Source organism: Passer montanus, unplaced genomic scaffold, assembly GCF_014805655.1.
Source record: "Passer montanus isolate IOZ18808 unplaced genomic scaffold, ASM1480565v1 scaffold57, whole genome shotgun sequence".
NCBI lineage: Eukaryota > Metazoa > Chordata > Aves > Passeriformes > Passeridae > Passer > Passer montanus.
In genome coordinates, this window is record NW_024370705.1 from 3,599,296 (window position 1) to 3,621,192 (window position 21,897).

The 21,897-nt window shown below is 43.8% G+C and overlaps 1 protein-coding gene across 1 annotated transcript in view; it reads left to right on the forward strand.

Annotated features, from left to right (window-relative positions):
- GCN1 (GCN1 activator of EIF2AK4) overlaps positions 1–21,897 on the forward strand; it is a 37,490-nt gene that overhangs the window by 4,583 nt on the left and 11,010 nt on the right. The window contains exons 11-44 of the mRNA XM_039725828.1: positions 62–190; positions 413–463; positions 861–959; positions 1,231–1,404; positions 2,275–2,427; positions 3,260–3,352; positions 3,981–4,056; positions 4,206–4,365; positions 5,009–5,198; positions 5,312–5,436; positions 5,755–5,933; positions 6,105–6,198; positions 6,672–6,785; positions 6,965–7,163; positions 7,628–7,783; positions 10,240–10,421; positions 10,684–10,764; positions 11,220–11,363; positions 12,043–12,170; positions 13,377–13,566; positions 13,997–14,067; positions 14,632–14,797; positions 15,735–15,929; positions 16,114–16,360; positions 16,816–16,937; positions 17,247–17,361; positions 17,815–17,994; positions 18,325–18,545; positions 19,240–19,308; positions 19,437–19,575; positions 19,686–19,882; positions 20,234–20,376; positions 21,148–21,265; positions 21,427–21,642. Of these exons, the coding sequence (XP_039581762.1) occupies positions 62–190; positions 413–463; positions 861–959; positions 1,231–1,404; positions 2,275–2,427; positions 3,260–3,352; positions 3,981–4,056; positions 4,206–4,365; positions 5,009–5,198; positions 5,312–5,436; positions 5,755–5,933; positions 6,105–6,198; positions 6,672–6,785; positions 6,965–7,163; positions 7,628–7,783; positions 10,240–10,421; positions 10,684–10,764; positions 11,220–11,363; positions 12,043–12,170; positions 13,377–13,566; positions 13,997–14,067; positions 14,632–14,797; positions 15,735–15,929; positions 16,114–16,360; positions 16,816–16,937; positions 17,247–17,361; positions 17,815–17,994; positions 18,325–18,545; positions 19,240–19,308; positions 19,437–19,575; positions 19,686–19,882; positions 20,234–20,376; positions 21,148–21,265; positions 21,427–21,642 (4,916 nt within the window). The remainder of the gene's footprint in view (positions 1–61; positions 191–412; positions 464–860; positions 960–1,230; positions 1,405–2,274; positions 2,428–3,259; positions 3,353–3,980; positions 4,057–4,205; positions 4,366–5,008; positions 5,199–5,311; positions 5,437–5,754; positions 5,934–6,104; positions 6,199–6,671; positions 6,786–6,964; positions 7,164–7,627; positions 7,784–10,239; positions 10,422–10,683; positions 10,765–11,219; positions 11,364–12,042; positions 12,171–13,376; positions 13,567–13,996; positions 14,068–14,631; positions 14,798–15,734; positions 15,930–16,113; positions 16,361–16,815; positions 16,938–17,246; positions 17,362–17,814; positions 17,995–18,324; positions 18,546–19,239; positions 19,309–19,436; positions 19,576–19,685; positions 19,883–20,233; positions 20,377–21,147; positions 21,266–21,426; positions 21,643–21,897) is intronic.

Sequence of the window (21,897 nt, forward strand, 5' to 3'; positions counted from 1 at the left end):
TTAGTTGCTGATTTTATGCAGTTTGTCATAAGGATCTCTTGTCTCATCTGTTATTTTCTAGGTCATCTGAAATCCAACAGTGTGCAGCTGATGGATGAAGCAGTTGTGGCATTAAAGAACTTGGCTCGGCAGTGCAGCGATCCTTCAGCTGTGGAGTCTCTGGGCAGGCACCTTTTTGCCATCTTAGGGGGTGAGTAAATTGTAGATAAGCAGTGGGGATTAATCAAGGTTTGACAGCCTCAAGGAGTTTTGTGTATTGTATCTTCTGTTCTCTTTACTGCCTGTGTGGAAGGGGTGGCTCAGCCTGGATCCGGGATAATGGGGCAAGCTTTTGTGTTTTGCAGGAGATTCTTGATGTAACACAGAGCTGATGCCTATAATCACCTGTCACCTTTGTATTTCTTGTTGGCAGGCTCAGAGGGGAAGCTGACAGTTGTTGCTCAGAAGATGAGTGTCCTTTCAGGTGAGGATCCTGGAAGAAAGCTTCTCTGGTGGAAGAAATTGAGCAGTATGGAATGGATCTGTACCTCAGCCTTTAGGATTTTCAGCCTGTCACTCTAAATTGGCTGTAGTTGAAGCCCTAAAGGGTGCTGGATACCATATACCAGTTCCTGACTTTCTATTCAAAGAAAATAATTGGCTGGAAGGCCAAAAATTTTTTTCAAAGAAGATGACTTGCACCCAGAGTGAAAATGAAGACAGAGATCTGGCAGTGTGGTACATGGTGGATGTGATATCCAGATGTAGTGACAAGAAAAAGAGATGTCTGTACAAGGATTGAAGGGTGAAGGGTCGTTCTTGATTGGTTTAGATGTTGTGCTGGTGCTTTGGGAACTACTGAGAGAATTCTGTCCTTTCAGGGATTGGCAGCCTTAGTCACCATGTAGTTTCTGGACCCTCCAGCCAAGCTCTGAGTGCAACTGTGGCTGAGCTTTTCATCCCTTTCCTGCAACAAGAAGGTGAGACCTCTTGCCTTTTTTCTGGGTTTGCTAAGCTGTGTTCATCTAGAGCAGGGTTTTCACATGGTTATTCAAGATTAGTCTGGATTCTTGCCTGCTGTGTAAGAGAATCTCTTGCCCTGTTTTGATGTGAGCAGCCCCAGGGAGACTGCTGTGCCTATTAGGAGCACGTGTTCTTTTCCTGCATCCTGATGTTGTTACCTGCTTTCTGTTTTCTGTTCTCTGCTTTCTGCAATTGCTGAGCTGATGTGAGCTCTGTGCTTCTCCCCAGTCCATGAAGGCACATTGGTTCATGCAGTCTCTGTCCTGGCTCTTTGGTGTGCTCGGTTCACCACAGAAGTTCCTAAAAAGCTGGTGGAATGGCTAAAGAAAGCCTTCAGCCTTAAAACCTCGACTTCAGCAGTGAGACATGCCTACCTGCAGTGCATGCTAGCCTCCTTCAAAGGTAAAATGGGCAGCTGTTAATAACTCTTGGTTGTGGGGTGGGAGGAGAGTTTGCAACCTTTGTACTTCCTGACACAGAGAGCTGTGCACATTAGGAAAGATTTTAGGCAGTGTCTTTTTACTGACCTCCTTCGTATTTCTCCTTGAACTCTTGCCTTCAGGTTTGTAAAGATGGTTTGTTTCACTGTATAACTAAAATCTCTGTCCATCGTGCTGTCTTTCATATATCTCAAAGTAATTTTTGATTGATTTTTGTCTTACAACTAAATTCTAACTCAGGGGGCATACTTCTGCTCTATGTTGGATCTTGGTCTCTAGCTTTGACTTTTGGAAAGTCTAAAAAAAAATTTCTGTGTTTGAAATGAAGAACTCAAGAAATTATTCTCTTTTGGTGATCCTCTCAGGACTGACTTCTGTTGGTCCTGCCCTCTCTGACTGCAGCATTTCACCCACATTTGTAGACCCCTGGGATTCCTTAACTTCTGAATGTTTGAAGTGAAACAGATGGTCATGGCTTGCCAGGAATTTGCTTTCCCTCTCTCAGGGAAACATTAATCTTTGAAGTCAGACTTCCTGTGATTTGAAGTGATTCCTTTAATGTAACTGAATTAGCATTTCTTTTGCATCCCATGCACAGAAATTTAATCTATTGAGATGGGACTGTTCTGTCTGTGAGAAAAGGACTGGTTGCCATTGAGCTTTTCATAGTTGCAACTAAGTGATTGTGATTGGCAAATACTTTGGGAGATTCCATGTTCCCAGTGTGTGTCTCATTCCTCTCCTTGTCTCCTGGCAGCAGAAAAACCATTGATACCTGGGTTGTAAAGTGAGGACCATGCTGTTTTGTAATGTGTCTCTTCTGTCCCCTCAGGTGACACATTATTGCAGGGAATGGACTTGCTGCCCATGCTGATGCAGACAGTGGAAAAAGCAGCATCTCAAAGTACTCAGGTTCCCATGGTAACTGAAGGAGTTGCTGCAGCTTTGTTGATCTGCAGGATGTCTGTAATTGAGGGACAAACTGGTAAGGTCACAAAACAGTTGGCAGAATCCAATAGAAACAGGTTCTGAGGGTTAACACTTTGGACAGTGTGCAGGAGATACTATTTCTTAACCTGTATATAGTTTCTACAGAGAGCATCATTGATCTTCTTATAAAGCAGGGAAAGATTAATTCCCATCTCTCTCTTTTATATCAGTTCTTACTCTTCCATGGCTTTACAAATTCCAGCTTCTAGGGAAAGATTAATTCCCATCTCTCTCATTTATATCAGTGAAGAGTTCTTACTCTTCCATGGCTTTACAAATTCCAGCTTCCATTCACATAGGGCAATATTCCTCTTTATTCTGGCAGGAGATTTCACCCTGACCTTACATGGCTGGATTTGACTGATGCATTGGAAGTATTATTTGATTGTTATTTGGGTAGTGTTTTTACAAACCTTTGTAAAGCATAGGGACTGGAATTCTGTCTCCTGTTAGAGGATATTACAAGAGCTCTTTGACTTCATACAACTGCCAGGCCATAAAATCAGGTGTGTTCTACCAAAAGCAACACACCACTTCCCTCCTCTTCTTTACTTCTAGGAAGGTTTGCCCTATGAAAGATTAAGGTGAATCAAACTTTACATTTCACACATATAAGTCAGAGAAAGGTGTTTTTGTCAGCTGGTGTTTTTGGGGTGTGTTTATAGTTCTGAATGAGAGAAATAAGAGACTTTAGAATTGAAGACCAGGAAAGCTAGAAGTAGCTTGAGGAATTTAAGGAGAGAGAATTCTACTGTATTTTATGTACACTGACGAGTTCTGACTTATTTTGAAACATCCTTGATGGACATCTGTTCTTTTCCTGTCAGAGTCTAAGCTGAGTGGTTTCTGGCAGCTGATTTTGGATGAGAAAAAGCAAATTTTTACATCGGAGAAGTTTTTGCAGTCTGCATCAGAGGAAGGTAAATTGGCAGTTACTGAATATCCAGTTGCTGTTTAACTGTGTTTCTTAGTACTTGACAACTAATGTTGTTAGCCCTGTTCTTTGTCCTTGGAGAACAGTTGCAGGTTAAAAGGAGCTGTGTACTCTTCAGAGTACATCTACAGTAGCTGTAGTCTAAGCTTGAAAATGAATTAATTTGTTTCTTGATGAACCTGAGTTATCACTCATTTATCATTCCAAATGATAAAGAAATGGAAGGGCCTTGTGACAGCTGACACTCAGTACCCCTTTCATTGCCATTGAACTGTTTTGGAAGGGCTCAGGAATTAACAGAACAGAAGCACTGAGCATGGTGGTTATAATTTGCTTTGCTCTGTCAACTTAGGCCAAAATAGGTCACACACAATGGTCAGGAAAATTGTCCTGGGATCCAGCTAACAACATTTCAATGAAATCGTGGTTCAGTTCCCAGTGTTGGCAGATCTGAGTTGGATTTGTCTCTAACTTCAATGAGAAGATTATGTAGAGGCTCAGCTTGGGGAGCTATTTTAATGTGTCCTGTTTGCTGTTCATTTGTTTTCGGGTAAAAAAAAATCTGTTTCCTTGCAAAGTCTCATTCTGTTTTAAATACTTGTCTTCTCCCCCAGCCATGTGCACAGTGCTGCAGCTGACCGAGCGCCTGCTCTTGGATCACGCACAGCGGCTGCCTGAAAGCAAAGTTCAGTACGTACAGTGCACTTGCTGTCCCCGGTCCCTCTCTGACCCCAGGGTGCTGCTGTGGGGGGTGGGCTGGGAATGGTGAACTCGTGGTGCCTTTGTGTCCCCTTGGCTGCAGGGCTGGCTCCCTGGCTGAGCCCTGTGTGTGTTTGCAGGCAGTACCACCGTGCCCTGGTGGCCGTGCTGCTGAGCCGCACGTGGCACGTCCGCAGGCAGGCCCACCACACAGTGAAGAAGCTCCTGTCCTCCCTGGGAGGGTACAAGCTGGCCTATGGGCTCCTGGAGGAACTCAAAGTGGTTCTCAGTTCTCATAAGGTGAGTAGCCAGCATCTGCTCAGACATGTCTGTGTGGTGCCAGTCACCTCCCTGCCCTAGGTTTGCTGTTAGCATTGACATACAGCCTGATGTGAACAGGATTCAGCTCCAGATGATCTCCTGGAATGCCACTTTTTACTGGATTACTGCATCAGTAATTACAGTATCAGCGTCTGGGGTATACCTAGTCTTCCCTACATGCATAGAAAAGACATTTGCAAAATATTTTGGGGAGGAAGCTGTAGTTTTCAATGTATTTTTATTATTTTAATGCAGATTTAATACCTGCTGAAAGACCAAGTGCTTCATTCCCTTTTTTGTATCTTGGTTCTTTATAAGCCCTGGCTTATAGACTGCAGAAGTTGAGCATAATGTTCCCAACCAGCTGGCTCAACTTTTCCAGAGTCTTTGCCAGAAGTGATCGTTTTAGTTTTATTTTACCCCAGCTTGCCAAATCCAATATAGTCCTCTGTTCCTAATCTTCTTGTCACTGTCATCCCTGTGCTTTGGTTTGCTGTTATCCTTATCACTTCTTTCCTTTGAAAATCAGGGTTTTGGTATTGCCAGGGAGATGGCATTCAGCCTGGTGTTACTGTGGGGAGGTGTGCTCAGGTCTCAGGGAGGTTTGGTGTTGTCCATGCAGGTTCTGCCTCACGAGGTGCTGGTGACAGAGGCGGGAGAGCTGTCGGAGCTGGGAAGGACATACATTCCCCCTCGTGTGCTGCATGAGGCCCTCTGTGTCATCTCCAGTGTGGCAGGGCTTGATGTGGACTCCTTGGAGCCAGAGAAGCTGGCCCTGGAGATGCTGCTGGTGAGCCACCATCCATCTGTAGGTAAGTGCAGGGATAAGACTCTCATGGCCAATGTATGAGTTTTTATTGTACCTTTTTGTTTTGTTGTGCCAGCAACCTGCTTCATGTTTATGATCCTCATTTATTCTTGCTAGTGGCAGTGCAGCCAGGACTTTGGCCAGCCCTCCTCATCAAGATGAAGATAGATCCTAAAGACTTCATTACCAAACATCTGAATGACATTTTACCCAGGATCACCAGCTACACTCTGGAGAACCAGGTGATAAGCTGCTTTCCTTATGATAGTTTTGGGAGATATCTTGGAGGAGTTCAGTACTAACTGGTCTGTAAGGAAGGAGAGGTGTCTAAAAGGTCTGGAAGGGGGAGGTTAAAAGAGAGTGTCTCTGGGGAAAAGGGGCTGGGATTTAAGAGGAAAACCATGTACCAGCAACTGAGCAGAATTTTAGATAACATTCAAATACCCACTGAACAACAAATTGGGGATTGGAATGTAATGGGGGCTGTCTCAGCAGGATGTACTTCTTGGAGACAATTTTAAGCAAGACTGATTATGTTTTTTCGTCCATTTTCCTGACAGTCATCTATGAATGCAGTGGGGTCTCTCTCCCTGCTTTTACCTGGCAGAGTGCTCCCCCAGCTCATCAGCACTATCTCAGCATCAATGGAGAATCCAGCTCTGTGCCAGGTTACTCGAGAGGAATTTGCCATCATGAAGACACCCGAGGGAGAACTGTATGACAAATCTATAATACAGAGGTAAGTCTTCATAATTTCTGTGCATCTGGGGATGGATTGATCATTGCTGATATTCTTGCCAGTGGGTGACTGGGTGTGTCAGATGCTCTTTCTGCACAGAAGTTCCTGGATTTTTATGCCTGGTCCTTAGTCCAGAGCAGTGCTGATTCCTTCTCCACTTTTCCTTCTCAGTGCTCAACAGGATAGTATGAAAAAGGCTAACATGAAGAGGGAGAACAAAGCTTATTCCTTCAAGGAGCAAATTATTGAGCTGGAGCTGAAAGAGGTGAGTTGATGGAAGAAAGAATGCCAGGCTGGTCAGAATCTTCACTGCAAGTTGTGTGTTGTTCCATGGCTTCTGGCATATGTCTGTGTGCTGGTAGGAAAGATTCTCTGAACTACTTGGAATATTTCTATCTGTATGTATCCCATTTTTTAAACAAAGGTTGACTTGTCTTAGCTCTGGGGAGGGTGACATAGCACCCCTGCAAATGAATTGGACAGCACTTTTTAATGAGGCCAGCTAATTTGTGACCAATACAGAGAAACTTATGCTGTGGGACACTAAAGTGCTGTTAACCTCCTGATTTCCATTTTGTGTCTTTACTCAAGAGGGATATACTTACAAGGATATTTTGATATTGTTTTAAAAATAAATTGCAAAAAACCCTGTTTCCAACTTGCTTCTCTGACTAATTGAAGGGATGGTGTTTGTATTTGTAGCTCCCAGATAATGATGACCATGGCTCTCTGTTGCAGGAGATAAAGAAGAAGAAGGGAATAAAGGATGAGGTGCAGCTGACGAGCAAGCAGAAGGAGCTGATGCATGCACAGCTGGAAAGGGAGGCTCAGATAAGGAAACGGCTGAAGGAGGTGAGTTTTGGTTGTATTTTTTGTCACCTCTAAAGCCACCATGACCCCAGTCACTTCGATGGAGAGAAAATGGTGCAGCAATCATCTATTTGCTTCTGTTATTAGAAATGAGATTGAATTTATTTTTTTTCCAGTGGAGCTCTTTCTAATGGTAATCTCTTGAATTGTTTTTCTAACAGCTTGATAATGAGCTGGAAACAGCTCTAGGACTCCTGGACACAGTTATAAAGAAAAAGCCTCCTGGTCTCACTCAGTACATCCCTGGTCTCATCAGTTCCTTCTTGCCACTTTTTCGATCTCCTTTGGCTGCTCCAAGGATTAAGAAGCCTTTTCTTTCCTTAGCTTCCTGTGTCATGCCTGCTCGACTGAAAACCTTTGGTGAGTATTTGCAGTTGCTTTTTAAGGGCAGGTCATTTTGAAGGTGGTGAAAATTCTTGCTCTTACAGACTGTGGATCATGACCTTGTACCACAGGAAGCCAAGAGGAAAAACCACCTGGAACAGTGCTTAGGGAGATGGCTGTGATTTCCCAGAGATCCTACTGCTGGGTGGGACTGGGACCAAAGACAAGTTCTTGTCTGGTCAGTGACCAGCTCTGAGGAGCAGCTGGTCACTGTGGGACCATCTTCCTGTGCAGAGTTTGGAGGGTGTGAGTGTAAATCACACACATGAAGAAATCTGTCCCCTGACAGCCCTGGGTTGGGTTTCCTGCCCTGAGCCTCTTTGCAGCCTGGGCTCTTGCCCAGAGCTTTGTTACAATTCTTGTCTGTGTTCCTGGGGCTTTTTCTCTCAAGAAATCTTTTGTTTTAGCCCTCTCATGGATTCTTCACTCCTCCATTCCAGGTACTCTGCTAAGCCACGTGACCTTGCGCCTGATGAAACCAGAGTGTGAATTAGATGAATCCTGGTGTCAGGAAGAGCTGCCCACTGCTCTGAACAGAGTGGTCAATTTGCTGCATGCCCACACCATTCCCAGCCGAAGCAGCAAGGGAGAGCCAGGTAGGAAGTGTGGTAGATATGGTACATGCTGCTGACACTGCCCCCACCTCCAATAACTATGGACTGCTTTAGTTTTCAGAGTTTGTATTATATTTTGCAGGCAAAACATCACTTTTTCTTTTTAATTGGATAGCTGTTCATAGCTATGAAAAACCTTAAGGGTTTTTTTTCTGCTGGTAGTAGTAGAAGTGATGTTGCAACTATAGTTAAGTGCAGAAATGAAATAACAGTATTTTTTCTTAAAATGGTTCATACAGAAATAACAGCAGTGAAATTAAGGTTCATCTTTGCCAAGGACAGCTCCTACCTTTCAGCACCACTTAGCATAAGGGATTCAGTGAGACTAAGTGGAGAGAAAAAATAATTGCTTGTTATCTGTGATCACAGCAGTGAAGTGCTCATGGCCTCTGCTTGTTTGCTGTGTGGTGCTGCAGTTCATGAATATTTTATACTGGCATGATTGTAGAAAGAGCAGTTCTCTCCACTCTGTAACCTGAAGGCAAGCACCAATATTTTTAAAGTGCAAGGTAATTATCTGAGTTAAAGTAACTTTTTTCTTTATTTTTAAAAAAAAAATTATTTCCTGGACTTAGTTTTTATTTAGGTTGCTTCCAGAATCTTCAGTGGAGTGCACAAGTACTTGTGCCACTCCACTGAAGATGACAGTATGGAAGAGGAGGGTTGGTGTGAGTCCTTTGGGGGCTGGGATGGCTTTGGCTGTCTCAGGGTGTACTCCAGGGAGAGAAGTGGTTCACTTCACCCAGGCTTTGGAGCTGTTCATCAAATAACCCACTCAAAAGCTGCTGTGATAGATGGTGTGTATATCTTTAAGGGAAATGTGGGATTCTGTTGGGTCCCTTAGCCCCATAGTTCAGTTCTTTGGCTGTTCAGTGGTGTGACTGGTGTCACTGTCACAGCTGACCAGTGGCCATTGGCCATGCTGATCACCACTTCAGTGCTGAACATCTCAGTGATAATTTGATGTCACCATTGTGCAATTTATTGTTATAGTAAGTGCACATTCATTAACATTTGAATCCTTTTTCAGGCTTATTTCTAGAAAATAAGAAAATAGTGGAAGTATTTTCAGTCCTTCAAGATTTCCTATATTGTTTAATTACATTAATATCTAGTTATTTTTTCCACTTTTGCAAGAGAAGGGCAGTAGTTTCCACAGCACTCTGTTGGACAAGTCATACTATAATCCCAAAGGATTCTTCCTTGTTTTCAAAGTTCTTTGGAATGTGCTTGTGTGATATGATTTAGTAGAGATTAATTTCTTAGGGTACTATGAGACCTAAGAGACACCATACCTCTTGTAATGTGGATGACAGAATTTGTCATTCATTGCTGAAATGCCAAGATACATCCTATAATCTTTCTTGTGTTGGTCAATACCAGCTACTGTGTGAGTAGAACATTTTTCTCTTCCAATAAAGCTTTCTTCCTCCTGCTGTGTATAGAGGGACAGTGGTTTAAGGCTAAAAATATCCAGCCAATAATTAAAAAAGAAAAGTGTAAAAGCAAACAGATACTGAGCAAACAGAGAGAAAAATCCCACATGAGAAATAGAGAGGGTTTTACTGAAGCTGTTCATGTTAAATAGGAGCTCAGAACGTGTTTGGGATTTAATATTTCTCCCTTGAACTACTTTTGCAGTATTTTTGCCCTAGATAAGCTGACTAATACTGCAGTATTGTATCTGCAATGCTCTTCATCTGCATTTAGAAATTTCAACTTGGGCATTCTCTGTCAGCACAGATAGGATATAGAAAGGAAATGTTTTCTGTAGACACCTGGACTAGTGAAAGACTGGAAGGAGAATTTGTTATATGCTATAGCCAAGGCCCTATAGAAAGGAAGGAGCAAAATCTTTTAACAATGGGAATCCAAAAGCTCTAATTTTTTCAAGGAGGGGAGTGGAGTTGAATCTTGCTCCAGAATTAGGCGGACTTAATTCTCAAGGATCCAGCTGAAGGCTGGAATGACAGATTAGCTAGGTTGGTAGGAAGTGTTTAAAGGAAATGCAGCTGACAAACAGGTTTTCAGGCTTTGGGACAAATGAATTTTATAAGTGACTGTCTAATTAATTGAATTGTTTCAATTCCATTTACAGTGTGTATTTCTATACTCTTGAGGCATTGGTAGTAATTTGAAATGTGACTTTAATTGAAGCCAGGTAGAATCACAGAGTCATTTAAGTTGGAAAAGACCATTAAGATCATCAAGTCCTGCCCTTAACCTAACAGTGAAATGCCAACAGTCACTGTTGGAACTACACTGTTGCTGCTGCTAAATGGCAAATACTTAGGTTTACTCAGCATCTTTGTGCATGAGGCTGAAGCTTGGCCATGTCTATTATGAGCTATTCAAGTTTACATTTTATATCAGCTAGTATTACCAACCAAATCATGGAGGATCAGCTGTGTTCACAGGATGTTTTTTCCTTTCCACAGGTGCTGCCCCATTATCAGCTCCAGCATTTTCCTTAGTCTTTCCTCTCCTGAAGACAGTTATGACTGAGACCCCCCACAACAGCGAAGACAAGGAGGAGTTCCTGGTCAAGATTCTGCAGATTCTTACAGTCCATGCTCAGCTGAGATCATCAGGAAATGGCCAGTCTTTGTTGGTGGATGAGGTGAGAGCTGTGGGGTCAGATGATCTCCTTCAGATGAGCCATGGGATAAAACAGCTGATGTGTAAACTGGACAAAGCAGATGAATTGTCCAGGTTACAGTGACCTGTATAGGATTGTTTTCTGCCATGGGTTGGTACCAGTCCAGCCCTAGGTTTTGACTGGGATGTTTAAGGAGTGTCATACATAGGCAAGGCACTATGAAATCAGAGGATAAAAGTCTTTTTCCTTCCTCTCCTGCCCTTTTCTCCCCTCAACCTTTCAGAATGGTCCAGAGTTGCTGCCCCGCAGGGACATGCTGGTTCTGCTGACCCGGGTGATAGGAACAGGTTCTCCACGGTTACAGGTGAGTGCTCATGTTCATAACCACAGTCAGCATTCTCCCTAAGTTTCATCAGCATCTAAATAAGGGAAATGTACCCACTGGTTTAAGTCTCTGATGCTGGTGGTTGATACATTCCCAGTTTTCTTCTGTGTTTACGGTATTCTTGGATTAAAATGTCTGCATCTTTTTTTCTGTGGATTTTATTGCACCAAATATATTCTTCAGTCTTCCAGAGGTGACATTTTTTCTTTCTCTAAGGCCTTGCTCTGCCAGATAAGCTCAGTAGTCTCTCTGAGTGTTTGTTGTAAGGGATAAGGTGCAGAAAGGTCAGTAATAAAAAGCAAAGAGTTGGCCTGAACTTGTCACAGTTTTTCACTGTTCTTTGGGAATTTCTGCTGCCTTGGCAGCACTCACTGCTTGCTCTGAGAGCAGTTCAGGGTGCAGTGGAGTTGTGCCACGTGCTGGTGCTGTTGTAGGTGCTGGCCTCGGAGGCGCTGACGGCGCTGTGCGCGAGCAGCAGCGGGGAGGACGGCTGTGCCTACGCCGAGCAGGAGGAGATCGACGTGCTCCTGCAGGCCCTGCAGTCTCCCTGCATGAACGTTCGAGATGCAGCTCTCAGGGTAGGTGCCAATCATTCAGGGTCACACCAAATTCCTTAAGTTTTTGGGAGAGATGCAGAGAGGTGTCAGCTGTGATGTCAGGGTTTGGGCAGTGTGACAGAGGCAGTCTGAACAATAATGCTCCAAGTCATGCTCTTTGTGCTGGGTTTATCTGCAAAAAGGAGTACTATAGGTTTATTCACACCTTTGTTTCCTGAAAAGAGGTATAATTAGGACTACTTAACACCTTCTGTTTACAGCTGGATAGAGCTTAGTCTTAAAGAGAGAAGCTGTCAAAAAATTCCTGTCTGTACTAGGACTTGTTATTGGAAAGCTTCAGGCTTAGTCACTTCTGAGAACACAGAAAGAAAAGCATCAAGGGTGCTTGGTGTTCTTTGCCATGAAACAAATTCAATTTTAGCCCACCTGAGCTGTTTTGTCTGCACTTAGAAGCAGAACAGATTGTAGCCACCAGAGGCTCTCTGCAACCTGTCTGTGGAGCACTGTTCTTGAGTTCCACCATCTCACCTACTAGCAACAGGAAGTCCTTGACCACCACGGGCAGTGTAAGGCACAAGCAAACATGAATTTTGACACTTCCAACCACTGAGAGCTTGACTTGCCAAAAGTTTTGAGTGTTTTAAAGCATCTGTTTCTAAAAATCAAATAATTGCACTGATTTTCCTGTTAACTAATTCAGGGACTGATGGAGCTACAAATGGTTCTACCAACCCCAGACAGTGATGAGAAGAATGGACTGAACCTGCTGCGTCGCCTCTGGGTGGTTAAGTTTGATGTTGAAGATGAGATTCAGAAGCTGGCAGAGAGGTAAGGGTTCTTCTTTGTTGATTGGGCTTTAGGGGGACCTCTTCTCTTAGGGGGACCTCTTCTCTGCCCACGGCATGGAGCTACACTCAGCTGGAGGGCAGCTGGAGGTCTCTGCAGTTGTACATGTGGGCTGTGCCTACGCCGAGCAGGAGGAGATCGACGTGCTCCTGCAGGCCCTGCAGTCTCCCTGCATGAACGTTCGAGATGCAGCTCTCAGGGTAGGTGCCAATCATTCAGGGTCACACCAAATTCCTTAAGTTTTTGGGAGGTGGATCTTCTCTAACACTGATGCAGAGAGGTGTCAGCTGTGATGCCAGGGTTTGGGCAGTGTGTCAGAGGCAGTCTGAACAATAATGCTCCAAGTCATGCTCTTTGTGCTGGGTTTATCTGCAAAAAGGAGTACTCTAGGTTTATTCACACCTTTGTTTCCTTAAAAGAGGTATAATTAGGACTACTTAACACCTTCTGTTTACAGCTGGATAGAGCTTAGTCTTAAAGAGAGAAGCTGTCAAAAAATTCCTGTCTGTACTAGGACTTGTTATTGGAAAGCTTCAGGCTTAGTCACTTCTGAGAACACAGAAAGAAAAGCATCAAGGGTGCTTGGTGTTCTTTGCCATGAAACAAATTCAATTTTAGCCCACCTGAGCTGTTTTGTCTGCACTTAGAAGCAGAACAGATTGTAGCCACCAGAGGCTCTCTGCAACCTGTCTGTGGAGCACTGTTCTTGAGTTCCACCATCTCACCTACTAGCAACAGGAAGTCCTTGACCACCACGGGCAGTGTAAGGCACAAGCAAACATGAATTTTGACACTTCCAACCACTGAGAGCTTGACTTGCCAAAAGTTTTGAGTGTTTTAAAGCATCTGTTTCTAAAAATCAAATAATTGCACTGATTTTCCTGTTAACTAATTCAGGGACTGATGGAGCTACAAATGGTTCTACCAACCCCAGACAGTGATGAGAAGAATGGACTGAACCTGCTGCGTCGCCTCTGGGTGGTTAAGTTTGATGTTGAAGATGAGATTCAGAAGCTGGCAGAGAGGTAAGGGTTCTTCTTTGTTGATTGGGCTTTAGGGGGACCTCTTCTCTTAGGGGGACCTCTTCTCTGCCCACGGCATGGAGCTACACTCAGCTGCAGGGCAGCTGTACATGTGGCAGTGGCTTCTTTGCTGAAGGGTGACCCATCACCTCTGTGTGTGCTGCAGGCTGTGGGAGTCCATGGGTCTGGAGCTGCAGCCTGACCTGTGTTCCCTGCTGATCAAAGATGTCATCTACCACGAAGAGGCAGTGCGACAGGCAGGGGCTGAGGCTCTTTCCAGAGCTGTAGCTCAGTACCGAAAGCAAGCAGCAGAGGTCATGAGCAAGCTCACAGAGATCTACCAGGAGAAGCTCTACGTAAGTACTTCTGCCCTAAGGGGTTAGGCATGCCCCTAAGGCATGCCCTAACAGGCATGAGCTGCTGCTTTATTTTCTGTTAGTCACTTTTCCTTCTGTCTTGAAGATGTGCATTGAATCTACTGTTGTCCTGTTTGAGCTTAGCACAGACTTCAGTGTCTTGAACTTCATGTTATCAGCCACTAATGGCACCATTGGACAGGTGGGGGGGGTGCCTTAGATGATACAGAGAGGCTGTGGTAGGGCAGTGTCAGTTGAAGTAATTTTGATTTCAGACTTGCTTTCTGGTTGTTTTTTTTACTTTGCTCTCCTGCTAGTGGTATCATAACTCTGTGCACTATTATCAAATGGCATTGCAGGTGTGGTTGCCAAATTCTCTGCATGCCTGTCCTTGGAAAAGGCATTTTAATGAAATTTTTTCTCCTTCCAGAGGCCACCTCCAGTTTTGGATGCTTTGGGACGAGTGATATCTGAATCACCACCTGACCAATGGGAAGCAAGGTACAGTCATGTTCAGATTGATCTCATCACTTCCTGTGCACCCAAATGAAATGTTTTTGATTTTTGTCTCAGCTTACCGTGTTCCCACCTCTGTATGGGCCACTGATTGTTTCAAGAGCAGCAGTGCAAGCCTTGATGAACTGGCCAAATTCCAGACTGGATAATTACTTTGTTTACTTGTATGTTCTGTACAGGTTTAATTGGAGATCATCTTGTTTGCTACTTGTGTTGAGCTAATCTATCCTTTAATGCTGATGTACCTTGTTGTAAAGCTGCTGCATTTCAGCAGTAGTTCAAATGATCCTGATGTCTAAGTTGGCTCAAGTATCCCTAAAGCCTAATTGAGATAAGAGCTATTATATGGCTGGGGGATTGTTGTCCTTGTGGGAGACTGCAGCCTGGATATGTAATGAAATGCACAGAGGTTGGACACTCTGAGGCATTTTGTTTCCATCATGGTTCTCGCTCTCAGTTTCTGCAATTGCTGCTGATAACAAATGTGACTGTGAACTCTCAGTTCTGTGAGAAGTCAGTAACCTCACAGGCTCATCACCTTCTTCACAGGTGTGGCATAGCACTGGCCCTTAACAAGCTCTCAGAGCATCTGGACAGTTCTCAGGTGAAGCCCCTCTTTCAGTTTTTTGTGCCGGATGCTCTGAATGATCGCAGTCCCGAGGTCAGGAAGTGCATGTTGGATGCAGCTCTTTCAACACTCAACACTCATGGCAAAGTAAGTCTGAATGTTTCTCTCTCTGTCAGGGGAAAAAAGATGTAATGGATTTGTAGATACTGCGTTGGAGCCCATCGATTTAAAAGAAAAAAATTATAAATTTCTTAGAGGTTGCTGTTACTTGTAACAGCTGAGAACTTTCATTTAGGAATTTTTGTATTCAGAGTTGTTCTGTTAGTGTCTAGTGTTGACTAAGAGTGGTTCATCCCTGTCACTGCTATAAAATGTAATATCTCTGATCAAATGGAGTTAAAATGGTATAAAAGTAGAGTATTAAAAGTAAGATCAGACCATAGATCTTTTAATCCTGCAAAGATGAGAATTCCTTTTCAGGCTTCATGCAAAGCAAGACAAGAAACCTTGATGATTGTTGGCTTAATTAAACTTAAAACATTCAGGAACTGAGGACGATCCTTCTCCCTGCCAGCTCCTGCCCAGCAGTGTCAGATGGGGAAGGTGTGCAGAGTGTGAATTGCTCAGCTTCTGATTTCCTCATATGTGCCAATCATCTCTGAACATATGTCTGTATTCTTTAGTTTAGCCCATGACAATTGGGGTATTTTCATATTATTCATTCTTTCATTGTGTTTCTTAGAAAAACAATGTGAAGTTTGATGTTTCTGCTCTCCCTTGGCAAATAGGGCAAGCAGAGGAGTGGGCACTGATGTTCAGGCCTGGAAGCTTGTGTTGCTTCTGGCAGAACATCATGCTGGCAGGCTTGGGGATTCTAATTTTGAACTAATTTCTCTCTAGCAGGAAATATTTGTTGCCTGTCGGGATGGTACAAGGTTTTATGTGATGTGACACATGAAATGAACTGTAAATACAGTGTGATTGTTCAGTTGTTGGCTCAGAGAAGAACAAACAAGTCCACTGAGCATCACAAATCTCATTCTGAGTGGACTCTAGTGGCAAGTTCTGTGGTTTTGTTTTTCAGGACAATGTTAACTCTCTCTTGCCAGTGTTTGAAGAATTCCTGAAAAATGCTCCTAATGATGCCAGTTATGATGCTGTCAGGCAAAGCGTGGTCATTCTGATGGGGTCACTGGCAAAACATCTGGACAAGAGTGACCCTAAAGTGAAACCAATTGTTGGCAAACTGATAGCAGCCTTGTCCACCCCATCTCAGCAGGTAGGTGCCTTTGGGAGGAGTTGTCATGTTCCATACAGAGGCAGGTTAACACCAGCATACTGTTAGGGATGGCAGAGAAGATGAAAAATGGTGACAGAAAGGTTTCACTTGGGGTGCATTCTAAGGGGAATTTATGTTGGTAATGACTGTTTTGTGATCTGGTGGCTGGTGGATTATTTTCTAGGTTCAAGAGTCAGTGGCAAGCTGTTTACCACCCCTAGTGCCTGCAATTAAGGAAGATGCAGGAGGAATGATCCAGAAGCTGATGCAGCTGCTGTTGGAGTCTGATAAGTACGCTGAGCGCAAAGGTGCAGCCTATGGTCTGGCAGGCCTGGTGAAGGGCCTGGGCATCCTCTCTCTCAAGCAGCAGGAGATGATGACCACGCTGACCGATGCTATCCAGGACAAGAAGAACTTCCGCCGGCGGGAGGGTAAGGGACTGGAGCTTTTCCCTCCAGATATTCATAATTTCTCTTGTACATACTACCGCTGTGGTCAGGTGAAGTTCTTCACCCCTGTGTTTAGTTTAGCTACATTTATTTTACTAAAGTTTGCCAAGAAAGAAATGGGAAGTATCTCTTGGGAGGCCATTGGTTGTGTATAGTGTCCCAAAATTGCTCGATTCACATTGTGGTGGAAGGATTTCAGTCCTAGACGACAGGGATGTGCCCCCCTCTCCTGTTTGCAAAGGCAGGTGTTGCTGGGGGAGAGCTCCTTTCCTGAGGCCACAAATCCCTACTACAGCACAAGCCATAAGGGCAAGAAAGCAAGAGACTTTCAGCTGTGAGATTTCAGTGCTTTTGGAACAATATTTGGCAAATTGTATCTTCTTTTCCCATGCTCCTTAAAAGAAGACATCCTCTGACTGTCCTTTTTTGCTTTTTAGGGGCTCTGTTTGCCTTCGAGATGCTCTGCAGCATGCTTGGGAAGCTGTTTGAGCCCTATGTGGTTCATGTGCTGCCTCACCTGCTGCTCTGTTTTGGAGATGGGAACCAGTATGTGAGAGAGGTAAGGTGCTTTAAATTTCTGCTATCACAAAGTGTTAAAAAACCCAGATGGAATGGATATGGATATGAATCCTGTTTGTAACAAGGCAAATAGAGAAGGTGACCTATCCCTTGAGATACCACTAATAACAATTTGATCTTCTTAGTAACTGAAAGCATCTGATTTCATTGACCGTTAATTGGGAGCTACTTAGCCAGCTGCATCATTGTACTGAGACACTATTTACATGAAGGCTTTGTTCCCAGAGAGTCTCAGAGGAAGGAAAACAGTGTTGTGTCACAGTTTGTAAGTGTTCTCTTCTCCTTGGAGGCTGCAGATGACTGTGCCAAAGCTGTAATGAGCAATCTGAGTACTCATGGAGTGAAGCTGGTTTTGCCATCACTTCTTGCGGCACTAGAAGAGGAATCTTGGAGGACTAAAGCTGGTATGGACCAATGTGCACCTGATGTGACTGAGAGTGACCCACAGTTCCCTTTGCTGTCATCCCCCTTGCACATTCCTTCATCCCTACACATGGCCATGATGGTTTATTGTCTTGTAAGGGACTGTGGAACTTCTCCAGCTTTTTACAGCTGAGGTCCCTGACACATTTGAGTAACCTTTTTCCCCCTGGCATATTCAAGGGACATGTTGTATCCAGTCTCTATAGTTGTACTTCAGAACCTGGAATTTTCTTAACACATTCCTTCTCCTCATACAAAAGAAAAATACTTTTGGTGTCTTTAGGTGGCATAGAGTGACTTAATGCATTTCTGTCTTTGTGTTCTCTGACTGGTAGATTTGAGTTTGAAGTAAATATGATCGTCTCATGTCAGTTTTTAATACTGTGTTTTGTCTTTTCTTTTGTCTTTTTTTTCTTGGTGTACTTTCTTCACAGGCTCAGTGGAATTGCTGGGGGCTATGGCATACTGTGCTCCCAAACAGCTCTCCTCCTGTTTACCCAACATCGTGCCCAAACTCACTGAAGTGCTGACAGATTCCCATGTGAAGGTGCAGAATGCAGGGCAGCAGGCTCTTAGGCAGATTGGGTCTGTCATCAGGAATCCAGAGATCCTGGGTAAGACCTTTCTGTGCATCTCTGATACCCTGATGTGACTGTGGTTTGTAATAGCAGCGTTTAGGTTCATGGTATTTAGGATTAAATGCAAATTTGTATAGAAATTAAATTAGTCCTACAGAAGTAAAACATCAAAGCTTAACAGCAGCTGTCTGCTTCCAGGGTTTTTAAATGTTCCTGTCCATTTTTTCATCCTATGTTAATAGAGTTTCTCTTGTCCTTGTGCTGCTTGTTGCCTACAACATCCCATGAGAGCACACCAGCTCATCCTGACACGTTTTTGGTTTATGTACAAATAAAGTCTTTTCTCTCCTTTTTAAAAACATTCAGCAATTGCTCCAGTTCTGTTGGATGCTCTTACTGACCCCTCCAGGAAGACTCAGAAGTGTTTGCAGACTCTACTGGATACCAAATTTGTCCATTTCATTGATGCTCCATCCTTAGCCCTGATCATGCCAATTGTTCAGAGGGCTTTCCAGGATCGTTCCACAGACACCAGGAAAATGGCTGCCCAGATCATTGGGAACATGTACTCCCTGACTGACCAGAAGGTACAGTGCTAACATAGCCCTCTAACTCTATTCTAATTGATCACTGTGACAAGCACAAGAGACAATTTATTTGGCTTGGAGATTTTGCTGTTAAGGTAGAAAACACTAGCATCCATGCAGCTTCTTAATTAAATGTTTGTAAATGAGCAGATGACTATAAGGATAGTGATAGTTCTGAGGTCCTTAAGACTATCAGCTTTGGTCATCCAGTTATTACCAGTTTATCCCTGCAAAAAGGTCTTGTAATTTTTACCATATAAGAAATGCCTTAAGAAACAAACAAGTGAAACACAGATCAGCTGCTAACAAATGGATCCACAGTTTGTTTGAAAAGTATTTGTAGAACCTGACTGTAGGCTAAAGATTTGTGTTTAATTTTTGTGCTGATAATCTCTACATTTAAACCTTATGTAAATGTTAAGAGTGTTGGATTTTCCTAAGACAAAAACTGCTGGGTTGTGAGTGAGCATTAAAAAGGTGTTAAGGTGTTGAGTGATCTGCACAGAACTGGTGTTTCTTGGACTTGCAGAATAATTCACTATGCTTGTCTGCAGTATTGTGAGAGCAGCTAATTAAACTCGCAGGATGTTAAGGATGTTTGCTGATTATAAGGGGTGAATGTCTTTTACATGAAGGTAACTGTGCTTTCTCTCATTTTGAATCTGGTGCTGACTTTTTGGGCTCTTTGTTTTAGGATCTGGCTCCGTACCTACCCAGTGTGACCCCTGGACTGAAGGCCTCTCTGTTGGATCCTGTACCTGAAGTAAGTCTTTTGTACAAACACAGTTTGTCTTTCAGTGCATCAGGTTAAACATTGTCCCAGTCAGTCTGGCACACCTGCAGCACCTTTGACTGGACATTTTGCAGATCTCTGTTCCTCTTGTCTGTTAGGTGCGCACAGTGTCTGCAAAGGCCCTGGGGGCCATGGTGAAGGGCATGGGAGAGTCGTGCTTTGAGGATTTGTTGCCATGGCTGATGGAGACACTGACATATGAGCAGAGCTCAGTGGATCGCTCTGGTGCTGCTCAAGGTGGGGACAGCTCTGTGTGAGCACTGAGCTCAGGTATTCTCATATTAAATCAGATTAGCTGCTTGGTTTTTTGTGTGTATCAGCTCTGTTCTCTGCTTTTTTTTGCCCAGGTCTGGCTGAGGTTATGGCTGGTTTGGGGGTAGAAAAGCTGGAGAAACTTATGCCAGAGATTGTAGCAACTGCCAGTAAAGTGGATATTGCTCCACATGTACGAGATGGTTATATCATGATGTTCAACTACCTGCCAATTACCTTTGGAGACAAGTTCACTCCCTATGTTGGTCCCATCATTCCTTGTATCCTTAAGGTATGTAGCAAAACTGAAGAAATTTATTTATCAGAGAATAAAAATAAGCCTCCAGAATATTTCAAGTAAAATTTTTGATAATTGTGGGATGTCCAGAGACTTGTCCAGCTTAGCTGGACTACTAGGAAAAAAAGGGAATTTAAATTATAAATTATTTCTCCTAAGTTATTGGTTGCTGTCTTACTTGTGGTCACTAGTCATTTTTTGAAGTCATCTTTGTACATTCACAACTCCGTGGTTCATTCGGTTTTCATGGTGGAGAGTGAAAACATTGGTTTGTTTTCCTCCTGTTGCTTTTTGTACTGTGCTGAAAGGCTGAGTGTTCAGAGCCCTTTTTGTGCCTGTGTGCAGGCCCTGGCAGACGAGAACGAGTTTGTGCGGGACACGGCGCTGCGCGCGGGGCAGCGAATCATCAGCATGTACGCCGAGACTGCCATTGCTCTGCTGCTGCCACAGCTCGAGGATGGGCTCTTTGATGACTTGTGGAGGATAAGGTAAGGCAGAACCAGCTTAGCCACAAACGTTTCCCTTCCATGCTTGAAAAACTGGTGTGATTTAGGCTCTGTGTTTCTCCTCAGAAAAATGCAGAGACCTCCTGTGAAGCAAAAACAAGTGTCTCTTTTTGCTTGTTGATTTGATTAGGATGCCTTACAGCACTTGAGTCTGCAAAGCCCTGCCAGGCTGCATCAGGTTTCCTACTACCTGCAGAGCTTTCATGCTGGATTATTAATTCTGGCGGTGACTCTGAAATGCACTTCCAAGGCAGTTGATGTGGCAATATTTAGCCCTTGTGTACTGTTTTTCATTTCTCCAAATGCTGAGCAAGTTATTGTTCTCCTGTGTGTGAAGATGCGCAGTGGAGCACTCAGAGCCAATAGCAGTTACTTAAAAATTAGCTGCACTAAATGATTTGTGCCAGCTGAGTGCTGCTAAGTACTCTTGCCCCAGCTGAATGTCCTTTGGGTTAGACAGATGCAGGAAATGTCTTGTTCCTTTTTAGAGGAAAGGTTATTCTTGGATTCATTGCTTTGATTTGAAAATTCTCTCAGCCCTTCCAGTTTGGAATTCACTCCTTCCCTTTCTTTTTATCATGCTGCTTTTGGCCATGTCACAGACTGATGTAACACATCAGCCCATGCAGCATTTCAGTGCAGACCCAGCTGTGCTTCACATTTGGCTCCAGCCTGTAGCTGACATCCTGTCAGAATTGGACAGGTACTGCCTGAGAGCCCTGTTTGTAACACTTGACTTGCTCCTGTTGCCAGGTTTAGCTCAGTTCAGCTCCTTGGAGATCTTCTATTCCATATCTCAGGAGTCACTGGAAAAATGACAACAGAAACTGCCTCAGAGGATGACAACTTTGGAACAGCCCAGTCAAACAAGGTAAAGCCGTTCTTGCCTGTTGTGCCTTTATTTTTTTCCAATTCTCCTATTTGGAATCAGCATGGACAGCCTGCTGGAAAGACATACTGAATAATCATGTATTCTGTTCTTTTTATAGATTTCAGGGGCAGATAATACAATTCTGTGCTGTTTCTTTGCAGGCTATCATTAATGCTCTGGGCGTGGAGAGGAGGAACAGGGTGCTGGCAGGGCTGTACATGGGCCGCTCGGACACGCAGCTGGTGGTGCGCCAGGCCTCCTTACATGTCTGGAAAATCGTGGTGTCAAACACTCCTCGCACGCTGCGGGAAATCCTGCCAACACTCTTTGGGCTTCTGCTGAAATTCCTGGCCAGTACTTGTGCAGATAAACGAACGGTGAGGAATTAAGTTGTGCCTTCCTGATCCTGCAGGTGACTGTAGAAAATATCTCCTGAGGAACAGAGGATAATTCTTCTCTATAAGTAACTCCAAAGCTGTCATCAGCTTAACTGTTCTGAGCATGAGCAGGTCTGAGTTCTCTGCTGGAGGCAATTGTGATTGTGGTAACAGTAAAACTATTTTTTGATGGTTATTTCTAATACTGTTTCCATTCCTACACTCTGTCTGCACTATGAACAGTAGCATATGGTC